Raw genomic sequence first — 12,989 nt, forward strand, 5'->3', positions numbered from 1 at the left:
TGACGTCACTTCCATCTTGTGACCTTTGTCACCAATAAACTGGAGCATAAGGAGGCGTGGCCTCAGTCAGCTGACCTACATGACCTGGGACACGCCCCCCTGCAGCCCGTGACATCATCATCGTCAGATCGCAGACATGAAGAGGTCATTTATCAGGTGTGTGTGTGTGTGTGTGTGTGTGTGTGTGTGTGTGTGTGTGTGTGTGTGTGTGTGTGTGTGTGTGTGTGTGTGTGTGTGTGTGTGTGTGTGTGTGTGTGTGTGTGTGTGTGTGTGTGTGTGTGTGTGTGTGTGTTTGTGTGTGTGTGTGCTTCACAGTGTCTTCTTTTTTTTTTTTTTTAACCAGACCAGGATCTTGGACTTCTCTGAACCAGGACCTTAACCATGTGAACCATGAACCTCTGAACTCAGAGTTTGTTTGTGAACAAATAAATCAACATTTCATCATCATGTGTTTTCACTCATAACTTTATCTGTAGACATGTGTTCAGCAGGGGGCGGGGCATCCAGGTGGCGACAGCAGCGCTGAAAGCGGGGTGGCGGGGCATCCAGGTGTACGTCTAAGTTCTCCTTCTGGCAGACGAACGCTGCAGAATTTTCTTGCCAAAGTGTCGTCATGGAGATAAAGTTTATTGTTGTTAAAGAAACATGTCAGAGAGAATTTAGAGCATCAGTGAGAGAAGCTCGTCAATCACACAGAAACGCCCCGCCCACAGCTGGATCCGATTAAAACCATGAAACTCACGAGGCCTGTGCCCTCTGACCTCTGGAGTCTGATCATATCACAGGGAATCATGGGAAACGTAGTCTCCACACCTGAAATTTAACAAAACCATTTTTTTTACACTTTTAGAATCAGAGATACTCTTAGAGAAGAGACGAGACGACACTGAAGAGACAATGATGAAGAGATGACGCCGAAGTGATGACAGCAAAGAGACAACAGCGAAGAGACGGTGCTGAAGAGACGACGATGAAGAGACCAAAGGGACGACGAAGAAGAGCCGACAACGAAGAGACGGCGGCAAAGAGAAGACGATGAAGAGACGATGGCGAAAAGACGACGCTGAAGAGGCGATGGCGAAAAGATGACGGCAAAGAGACGACGCTGAAGAGACAACAGAAAAGAAACGGTGCTGAAGCGACGATGGCGAAAAGACAACGGCGAAAAGACAACGGCAAGACGGCGAAGATATGAAGATGAAGAGACAATGCTGAAGAGATTACCCTGGAGAGGCGATGGCGGAAAGACTACGGCAAAGAGGCGGCGATGAAGACACGGCAAAGAGATGACAATGAAGAGACGCTGAAGAGACGACGATGAAGAGACAACGGCGAAGAGGCGATGCTGAAGAGACGGCAAAGAGACAACGGCGAAAAAGACAATGGTGAAGGGATCGCAAAGAGACGACACTGAAGAGACGGCGAAGAGACAACGGCAAAGAGGCGATGCTGAAGAGACGGCAAAGAGACGGCGGCGAAAAGACAACGGCGAAGAGATGGCGAAGATACGAAGATGAAGAGACAATGCTGAAGAGATTAGCCTGGAGAGGCGATGGCGGAAAGACTACGGCAAAGAGACGGCGATGAAGACACGGCAAAGAGATGACAATGAAGAGACGCTGAAGAGACAACGATGAAGAGACAAAGATGAAGAGACAACGGCGAAGAGACGACAATGAAGAGACGACGATGAAGAGACAACTGCGAAGAGGCGATGCTGAAGAGACGGCAAAGAGACGGCGGCGAAAAGACAACGGCGAAGAGACAATGGCGAAGAGATCACGAAGAAACGACGATGAAGAGATCGCAAGAGAGACGATGGCCGAAAGACGATAGCGAAGAGACGACGATGAAGAGACGACGCCAATCAGGAAGAAGATGTTGAAGAGGTGACAAACCAATCACACACACACACTCTCACACATGCACACACACACACACACTGCGTGTATCTCCATGTAGCCACCGGTGGAGCTGCAGTGAATCTGCTGTATCAGCAGGTTTTGAAACTCCTCCTCCTCAGGGAGCATGGACACACACACACACACACACACTAGTGTGTTAGTTGGTAGGGGGCGGGGCCATGTTCCCTCCACGGGAACAGAGGAGGAGGTCGAGGTGAAGGAAGTTGAGCAACAGTGGACCAGGACGTCCACACTTCACCCAGTTGGTCTGTCCTCTGATTGGACAAAGATGTGGAGGGAGGGAGGCCGAGCAAGTGAGCAAGTGAGCGAGCAACGACCTCCTCTGAGCAGCGACCAACAGAGACTCAGACCAACACGTGCTGCTGAGGTCGACGGTTCAATTCCCTGCTGAGTCTCTCAGTGTGTGAAGGAGCAAGACCAAGGCAACTACTGCTGCAGGACAGAGTACTACTACTGAGTATTACTACAGAGATACTGCAGTGCATGCAGTTTTACGACAGTGATAGTGCAGTACGAACAGTTATACTACAGAGATACTGCAGTACATACAGTTATACTACAGTGATACTGCAGTAGGTACAGTTATACTACAAAGATACTGCAGTACATACAGTTATACTACAGTGATACTGCAGTAGGTACAGTTATACTACAGAGATACTGCAGTACGTACAGTTATACTACAGAGATACTGCAGTATGTACAGTTTTACTACAGTGATAGTGCAGTACGAACAGTTATACTACAGAGATACTGCAGTACATACAGTTATACTACAGTGATACTGCAGTAGGTACAGTTATACTACAGAGATACTGCAGTATGTACAGTTATAGTACAGAGATATTGCACTATGCACAGTTATACTTCAGTGATACTGCAGTGCGAACAGTTATACTGCAGTATGTACAGTTATACTACAGTGATACTGCGGTAGGTACAGTTATACTACAGAGATACTGCAGTACCTACAGTTATACTACAGAGATACTGCAGTAGGTACAGTTTTAGTGCAGTGATACTGCAGTATGTACAGTTATACTGCAGTACGTACAGTTATAGTACAGAGATTATGCAGTACGTACAGTTATACTGCAGTGTGCACAGTTATACTACAAAGATACTGCAGTACGTACAGTTATAGTACAGAGATACTGCAGTACGTACAGTTATACTACAGAGATACTGCAGTACGTACAGTTATACTACAGAGATACTGCAGTATGTACAGTTATAGTACAGAGATAATGCAGTACGTACAGTTATACTGCAGTGTGCACAGTTATACTACAGAGATACTGCAGTACGTACAGTTATACTACAGAGATACTGCAGTGCAGTTATACTACAGTGATACTGCAGTACGAAAAGTTATACTACAGAGATACTGCAGTGTGTACAGTTATACTACAGTGATACTGCAGTACGTACAGTTATAGTACAGAGATAATGCAGTACGTACAGTTATACTACAGAGATACAACAGTACATACAGTTTTACTACAGTGATACTGCAGTATGTACAGTTATACTACAGAGATACTGCAGTACGTACAGTTATTCTACAGAGATACTGCAGTATGTACAGTTATACTACAGTGATACTGTAGTACATACAATTATACTACAGAGATACTGCAGTATGTACAGTTATACTACAGAGTTACTGCAGTATGCACAGTTATACTACAGTGATACTGCAGTGCGAACAGTTATACTGTAGTTATACTGCAGTATGTATAGTTATACTAAAGTGATACTGCAGTAGGTATAGTTATACGACAGAGATACTGAAGTACGTACAATTATACTACAGAGATACTGCAGTAGGTACAGTTTTAGTGCAGTGATACTGCAGTATGTACAGTTATACTGCAGTATGTACAGTTATACTGCAGTATGTACAGTTATACTACAGAGATACTGCAGTATGTACAGTTATAGTACAGAGATAATGCAGTACGTACAGTTATACTACAGAGATACTGCAGTACGTACAGTTATACTACAGAGATACTGCAGTACGTACAGTTATACTATAGAGATACTGCAGTGCGTGCAGTTATACTACAGTGATACTGCAGTGCGTACAGTTATACTACAGTGATACTGCAGTACGTACAGTAATAGTACAGAGATAATGCAGTACGTACAGTTATACTACAGAGATACAACAGTACGTACAGTTATACTACAGAGATACAACAGTACGTACAGTTATACTACAGTCTATCTACTGGTATCAGCCTCTCACTGGAACAGGCCAAACTGGCTGGGCCTGGGGGCGGGGCCTGGCACAGAGGGGGTGGAGTCTGTGTGATTTCACTTCACAGCACAGAGGATTTGTTGATCCACTGCTGCCTCCATCGGTGTGTTCAAACGTCTTGTGTTGTGACACAGATCGTCCACCGGAGGCAGCAGTGGACCAGCAGCTCCTTTGTGGACTTTGCTGTGGTTTCTTGTTGTAAACGTGTGTCCAACAGTGAGATGAAGCAGTGGACATATTTGTATGAAGGAGTGAAGTTTACAGTCCGTCCATCACTGCTCTTGTCCTCCCCACTCAGCTCAGCACGGCTTTATCTGATCACTCAGTGTGATTTTTTATCTCCTCTCTGGAAACTGCTCCGACTCAGCAGTTGTGAAAGAGATGATGAGTCGTGCTATGTCTGAAACTGCTGACTCAGCATAATGAAGCAGCAGTTTCATGAAGCTAAACAAGATGAACGATGAAGAAGAGTAAGGCGGACTCAAACACCCATTCACTCACTCATACTTGTACCATTCAGCTCAGCATGTAAGCTAACAGAGCCTGTGATAGAACTTGTGATCTCTGACCTTAAACAATGAACTCATCTCAAAGATCTCCAGAACCTCATGGAGAACGTGCAGAACTCGCTTGATTTTCAATATAGTCTCCAAAAACCTAACCCAAAGGAACCCTGATCTGCATTAGTGAACACACTGCAAGACCAACCCTGCTCCATGATGAGGACCATGACGAGGACCACATGAATTTCCTCCAGAACCTCCACACTGATCAGAACTTATGCTCAAAAGACCCACAAAGGTTGTAACATCATCAGACCAGAATCAGAACTTTCTGTGGAAACATGAACCATTTAGAAAAAGGCTCATGAACAACCTGCAGTAAATGTGGTCCTGCAGCACCAAGACCATAACACTTAGAACCTCCTGCAGCACCAGGATCGGTACCCTTAGAACCTCCTGCAGCACCAGGATCAGTACCCTTAGAACCTCCTGCAGCACCAGGATCAGTACCCTTAGAACCTCCTGCAGCACCAGGACCAGAACCAGAACCCTTAGAACCTCCTGCAACACCAGGACCAGAACCTTTAGAACGTCCTGCAGCACCAAGACCAGAACACTTAGAACCTCCTGTAGCAACAGGACCAGAACATGTAGATGATCATGCAGTACCAGGACCAGAACCCTTCAAACCTGCAGCACCTTGACCAGAACACTTAGAACCTCCTGTAGCAACAGGACCAGAACCCTTAGAACCTCCTGCAGCTCCAGGACCAGAACCTCTAGAACCTCCTGCAGCACCAGGACTAGAACCTTTAGAACCTCCTGCAGCACCAAGACCAGAACACGTAGAACCTCCTGCAGCACCAGGGCCAGAACCCTTAGAACATCCTGCAGCACCTTGACCAGAGCACTTAGAACCTCCTGTAGCAACAGGACCAGAACATGTAGAAACTCATGCAGTACCAGGACCAGAACCCTTCAAACCTGCAGCACCTTGACCAGAACACTTAGAACCTCCTGTAGCAACAGGACCAGAACCCTTAGAACCTCCTGCAGTACCAGGACCAGAACCCATCAAACCTGCAGCACCTTGACCAGGACACTTAGAACCTCCTGTAGCAACAGGACCAGAACACGTAGAACTTCATGCAGTACCAGGACCAGAACCCTTATAACCTCCTGCAGCACCTTGACCAGAACACTTAGAACTTCCTGTAGCAACAGGACCAGAACATGTAGAACCTCATGCAGTACCAGGACCAGAACCCTTAAAACCTGCAGCACCTTGACCAGAACACTTAGAACCTCCTGTAGCAACAGGACCAGAACCAGTACATTGTTCCAATGAACGACACAGAACCGCACTGTAAGTCGTCAAATGTAGAGAAACATTACCACCTGCTGGATCAGATAGAAACTGTCTGTGAGGGTCTGGGACTGAAAAGTCTGTCTGCTGTAGTGCAGTCATTCAGCCACAAGAGGGCGCCGCTGCACCACAGTCTGACTTGAGTTGTGAGGACTGAATTTACGGTAAATATGTTTATGTTTCCAAACAATCCAATCCAATCCAACTTTATATATAAAGTACTTTTAAAAAATAACAACAGCTGAAACAAAGTGCTGTACATCAATGAAAATATGTGCTTTAATCATTAAGTTTACCTCAATTATTTCAATGTTTAATAAAAAAGACCAGTCATCACAAACAGCCTGGAACTATTAGGAATAATTATTTTTCATTATGAATTTCGTTAACTCATTGTTGATTGTTGTTTCATCAAAACAATATAGGAAAAGCTCTTAATTATATATTTTCTTTTCCAGGTTTTATTTTGAAAGAACACACCGGATGTGTGTGTTCAGTCCTCCACGGCAGCTTCACGCACCTGGTGCGGCTTCTTCCTCACTCCGACTCACTCTCACTGTAAAACCGCAGACTGTGTGCGGTCACACGGCCATGGCTCCCGTCCTGTGCCGGGTCCAGTACCTGGAGGATTCTGACCCGTTCATCTGCACCAACTTCCCCGAACCTCGCAGACCTCCGACGGTGAACCTGGACGAGAACCTCCCGCTGAGTGAACACATCTGCGGGATCCACACGCTGCTGGAAGCGCCTCTGAAGGTGGGTCAGTGACGGAGACTCGGGTCACATTTAAACCGATCACAGTGTGAATCCGATCTGAGCTTAAAGTTCAGGAAGAAGCAGAAGATTGTTGTTGTTGTTGTTGTTGTGAAGTTTGGTAACAAACATTCAATGTCTTCACATATGTTACTCGGTAAATACGATCTTTGACACAATGACCTGAAATCACTGACTCTGAGTGTCTGGAAATTTGACCGAGGTTGTTTTTTTTATTATTTTTTTAAGTTTATTAAGTAAAGGAAGTTAAATCACAGCAGCAAAACACTTTCTTATCAGAACATAATCAGTGATCTATAACATTGATGAGCAGCAGAACAGCAGCATAAGTGTTTGTTCCTGATGACGTCATCAGACAAACTGAGCTCTGACCTCATGAGATCCTTTAAGAACATGGTCTGAAGGTCTAAGGGTGCATTCACATCAGCCTCGGTTGAACAGTCTGACACCTCTAACCCTCTGATTTAAGCTAAAGAACCAGAATCTGGTCCAAAAGGTGGTTTAAGTCCAGTGAACGCTGGAGCGGAAATAAAGCATTTAGAGATACAGTCGTGGTGTTCTCATACAGTGAGGAGACAGAACCGCATAACAATGTCAACAACCGTAGAAGCGATGCCTTCACTGAAGTCTCAGTGATAGTTGCTGCTGTTTCTCCCTGAGAGCACGAAGGCTGCAGCTGCTCCAGGACGTCCACAACACCAGTCCTCACTGTTGTTATTAATGTACCTTTAATGATGAAAAGCATATGCTTTTGTTTGCTGGTAAACATTAAAACCTAAAGGCTCCAAGATTTGACTTTGATTAAAATGTTTGGTCATCACTGAATGATCTTGACTGTAGTTTCCTTTAGTTTATAGTTTGTTTGTTTGAGCTTTGACTTGAACCAAAGCAGCTGAAAAATCAAACTAAGTATTAGTTGAAGTCTCAAGGTCTTAATGTCTAAAAGTCTAAAGGTTTTAAAGTCTAAAAGTCTAAAGGTTTTAACGTCTAAAAGTCTCGAGGTTTTAACGTCTAAAAGTGTTAATGTCTAAAAGTCTAAAGGTGTTAATGTCTAAAAGTCTAAAGGTTTTAACGTCTAAAAGTCTAAAGGTTATAACGTCTAAAAGTCTCAAGGTGTTAATGTCTAAAAGTCTAAAGGTTTTAACGTCTAAAAGTCTAAAGGTTATAACGTCTAAAAGTCTCAAGGTTTTAACGTCTAAAAGTCTAAAGGTTTTAACGTCTAAAAGTCTAAAGGTTATAACGTCTAAAAGTCTAAAGGTTTTAATGTCTAAAAGTCTAAAGGTTTTAACGTCTAAAAGTCTAAAGGTTATAACGTCTAAAAGTCTCAAGGTCTTAACGTCTAAAAGTCTAAAGGTTTTAACGTCTAAAAGTCTAAAGGTTTTAACGTCTAAAAGTCTCAAGGTTTTAACATCCAAAAGTCCAAAAGTCTAAAGGTTTTAACATCCAAAAGTCTAAAGGTTTTAACGTCTAAAAGTCTCAAGGTTTTAACGTCTAAAAGTCTAAAGGTTTTAACGTCTAAAAGTCTCAAGGTTTTAACGTCTAAAAGTCTAAAGGTTTTAACGTCCAAAAGTCTCAAGGTTTTAACGTCTAAAAGTCTAAAGGTTTTAACGTCTAAAAGTCTAAAGGTTTTAACGTCTAAAAGTCTCAATTTTTTAACGTCCAAAAGTCTCAAGGTTTTAACGTCTAAAAGTCTAAGGTTTTAACGTCTAAAAGTCTAAAGGTTTTAACGCCTAAAAGTCTCAAGGTTTTAACGTCTAAAAGTCTAAAGGTTTTAACGTCTAAAAGTCTAAAGGTTTTAACGTCTAAAAGTCTCAAGGTTTTAACATCCAAAAGTCTCAAGGTTTTAACGTCTAAAAGTCTAAAGGTTTTAACGTCTAAAAGTCTAAAGGTTTTAACGTCTAAAAGTCTCAAGGTTATAACGTCTAAAAGTCTAAAGGTTTTAACGTCTAAAAGTCTAAAGGTTTTAACGTCTAAAAGTCTAAAGGTTTTAACGTCTAAAAGTCTCAAGGTTTTAACGTCTAAAAGTCTAAAGGTTTTAACGTCCAAAAGTCTCAAGGTTTTAACGTCTAAAAGTCTAAAGGTTTTAACGTCTAAAAGTCTAAAGGTTTTAACGTCTAAAAGTCTCAAGTTTTTAACGTCCAAAAGTCTCAAGGTTTTAACGTCTAAAAGTCTAAGGTTTTAACGTCTAAAAGTCTAAAGGTTTTAACGTCTAAAAGTCTCAAGGTTTTAACGTCTAAAAGTCTAAAGGTTTTAACGTCTAAAAGTCTAAAGGTTTTAACGTCTAAAAGTCTCAAGGTTTTAACATCCAAAAGTCTCAAGGTTTTAACGTCTAAAAGTCTAAAGGTTTTAACGTCTAAAAGTCTAAAGGTTTTAACGTCTAAAAGTCTCAAGTTTTTAACGTCCAAAAGTCCAAAAGTCTCAAGGTTTTAACATCTAAAAGTCTAAGGTTTTAACGTCCAAAAGTCTAAAGGTTTTAACGTCTAAAAGTCTAAAGGTTTTAACGTCTAAAAGTCTCAAGGTTTTAACGTCTAAAAGTCTCAAGGTTTTAACGTCTAAAAGTCTAAGGTTTTAACGTCTAAAAGTCTCAAGGTTTTAGCGTCTAAAAGTCTCGAGGTCTCCTCACTGTAATGAGACCTTGACTGTAGCTCTAAATGACATATTTCCGGTGATGAACCACTCTAGAGTTCACTGGACTAAAACCACCTCTTTTTCTGATTTTAGCTTTTTGAACTGCTTGTGTTCCAGAGGTGGACTCTGTTAGAGGATGCTGGTCTGGTTGTTGGACTGTGGTCCCTGTTGTTGGACTCACAGTTTAGTCACTGCGCATCATGAGGTTTTGTCGGATCAGGATCGAGATAAAATGGCATCCGGATCCAGTTTCCTGTTGGTTTTCCAAACAGGAAGTGAATGCAGCTCCAGGCTTCTGAGCTCAGTGACTCAGTAATGTGTCTGTGTGTTTGTGTGAGAGAGAGAGAAAATCATGACTCAGTACTTTGAGCTGTTTCAACACTTATCAGAATGTCTTAAATCTTAAAGACAAGTTTCTGCAGATTTTAATTTCATCAGATAAACTTACATTCCTCCACCGACCCAATAATTGTTCCCAGCATCCCCTGGGGCTGGACCTGTAGGACCAGGCGGAGACATGATCAGAGACATGTCACGGTAACTCTGTCGCAGTGGCCCAGCTCTTCCTGGCCCCTCCCACACAATGACCGTGGGTCTGGTTATGAAGGAAGAGGGAGGGGCCTGTAACTGGCAGATAAGCTGGACAGACACACAGACAGTGTCAACGCTAATGGACACATGATGACAACAGCTGAGCACAAACATGTTAGCCTAGCTTAGCATTGAGACTGTATACTAGATGTTAGTCTAGCTTAGCATTAAGACTGGATACAAGATGTTAGTTTAGCTTAGCACTAAGACTCCAAACAGAGATGTTAACCTAGCTTAGCACTAAGACAAGGATGCAAGATGTTACTCTAGTTTAGCACTAAGGCTAGAAACAGAAATGTTAGCCTAGCTTAGCACTAAGACTGGATACAAGATGTTAGCCTAGCTTAGCATTAAGACTGAATGCAAGATGTTAGCCTATCTTAGCACTAAGTCTGAATACAAGATGTTAGCCTATCTTAGCACTAAGCCTGGATACAAGATGTTACTCTGGTTTAACACTGAGCCTAGAAACAGAGATGTTAGCCTAGCTTAGCACTAAGACTGGATACAAGATGTTAGCCTATCTTAGCACTAAGTCTGGATACAATATGTTACCCTAGTTTAGCACTAAGCCTATGAACAGAGATGTTAGCCTAGCTTAGCACTAAGCCTATGAACAGATGTTAGCCTAGCTTAGCACTAAGACTGGAAACTTTTGTTTTAGCTATGTTTTTAATGCCATGTTGTTGACTGAGGGATGGTGGGTGATGGATGGGTCAAGTCAAGTCTATACTTGAGGTTCATGCTCTTGGGTTTTGGATCAATAAAAACATGTCAAGTTAATAAAGTTTAGAATTTTTTTAGTGCCAGTATCCGGTAACAACATGATGTCATGCGGTGGTGAAATGACAGGTGTGGACAGAGAGGAGGCGTGGCTTCTGCTGCTGCTGCAGAAGAATGTTGCTGTGCAGGTGAATTACACCTGTGACCTCATTTCCATTGTTGTGCCAATCACACGCAGCCATTCAGCGGTGATGATGTTGAAGATGATGAACTGTGATCAGAACTGTCTCGCTGCAGTCTGATGAATAAGACCAGGTGGTGGTCATGTCCACTCACATTAGACGGTGACACACACACACAGTGATGTGTCGAATGTCACTGTGTGTTTGGTTGCTGAGCAACAAAGTCCTCGGAACTCATCAGAGGATCAGTGAGACAAAGTGACATCACTGTGAAAATAATAAAGATGACACATTATGACACACACGTAATTATGAAACCTATTTTTATATCCATATGTAGGTGGCGCTCTCTCTCTGACAATAACAGAGGGACAACATGCAGGACAATAACAGAGGGACAGGTAGAGGACAATAACAGAGGGACAACATGCAGGACAATAACAGAGGGACAGGTAGAGGACAATAACAGAGGGACAACATGCAGGACAATAGCAGAGGGACAGGTGGAGGACAATCACAGAGGGATAGGTGGAGGACAATAACAGAGGGACAGATGCAGGACAATAACGGAAGGACAGGTGGAGGACAATAACAGGACAGTCGGAGGACAATCACAGAGGGACGACATACAGGACAATAGCAGAGGGACAGATGGAGGACAATAACAGAAGGACAGAAGCAGGACAATAACAGAAGGACAGAAGCAGGACAATAACAGAAGGACAGGTGGAGGACAATAACAGAAGGACAGATGGAGGACAATAACAGAAGGACAGGTGGAGGACAATAACAGAAGGACAGATGCAGGACAATCCCAGAGGGACAGGTGGAGGACAATAACAGAAGGACAGATGCAGGACAATCCCAGAGGGACAGGTGGAGGACAATAACAGAAGGACAGATGCAGGACAATCCCAGAGGGACAGGTGGAGGACAATAACAGAAGGACAGATGCAGGACAATCCCAGAGGGACAGATGGAGGACAATAACAGAGGGACAGCATGCAGGACAATAACGGAAGGACAGTTGGAGGACAATAACAGAAGGACAGGTGGAGGACAATCACTGAAGGACAGTTGGAGGACAATAACAGAGGGACAGATGGAGGACAATAACAGAGGGACAGCATGCAGGACAATAACGGAAGGACAGGTGGAGGACAATAACAGAGGGACAGGTGGAGGACAATAACAGAGGGACAGCATGCAGGACAATAACGGAAGGACAGGTGGAGGACAATAACAGAGGGACAACATGCAGGACAATAACGGAAGGACAGTTGGAGGACAATAACAGAAGGACAGGTGGAGGACAATCACTGAAGGACAGTTGGAGGACAATAACAGAGGGACAGATGGAGGACAATAACATTGACCATCTTGCTCTGAGGCAACAATGCTAACCACAGTATCACCACGTGGCTCCAGGTGCTAATGTCAATAAAGTAAATAACAGTAATGTATTATTAATTATCTACTGTCCCTCTGTCTGTCCCTCTGTGTCTCAGTTGGACGAGTGCACTCTTCAACTGTCTCCTTATGGAAATTATCTGGACTTGGACTCGTCTCTGTCCGAGCAGAGATACGAGCTGGAGACATTTTACCAGGACGTCAGGTAAGAGCACCTGTCTCACCTGTCTCACCTGTCTCACATGTCTCATATGTCTCACATGTCTCACCTGTCTCACCTGTCTCTTGTGTTTTCATTCATGTCCTCTGCAGTCCTCACCATGGGTTCCTTCCCAACAGTTAAACATAAAATAAAACTTCTGATTGGCTGTTATGTCATCGTGAGGTCACATGGGACATGTTTTTTTTTTTTAATGCTGTGAGGACATTCAGTCCAAAAAGACTGTGTGTGTGTGTGTGTGTGTGTGTGTGTGTGTGTGTGTGTGTGTGTGTGTGTGTGTGTGTGTGTGTGTGTGTGTGTGTGTGTGTGTGTGTGTGTGTGTGTGTGTGTGTGTGTGTGTGTGTGTGTGTGTACACGTCTTAAAAAAGCCTATAATTGTTCTTTTTTTATCTTTACACAAA

At 43.2% G+C, this 12,989-nt stretch overlaps 1 protein-coding gene across 1 annotated transcript in view; it reads left to right on the forward strand.

The window, feature by feature from the left end:
* Positions 1-6,618: 6,618 nt before the first annotated feature.
* Positions 6,619-12,989, forward strand: part of fhod1 (formin homology 2 domain containing 1) — an 18,736-nt gene continuing 12,365 nt past the window's right edge. Inside the window, exons 1-3 of the mRNA XM_083890862.1 lie at positions 6,619-6,816; positions 12,467-12,573; positions 12,681-12,706. Of these exons, the coding sequence (XP_083746988.1) occupies positions 6,652-6,816; positions 12,467-12,573; positions 12,681-12,706 (298 nt within the window). The 5' untranslated portion in view covers positions 6,619-6,651. The remainder of the gene's footprint in view (positions 6,817-12,466; positions 12,574-12,680; positions 12,707-12,989) is intronic.

The sequence above is a fragment of the Microchirus variegatus genome (genome assembly GCF_963457635.1).
Source record: "Microchirus variegatus genome assembly, chromosome: 6".
NCBI classification, from domain to species: Eukaryota; Metazoa; Chordata; class Actinopteri; order Pleuronectiformes; family Soleidae; genus Microchirus; species Microchirus variegatus.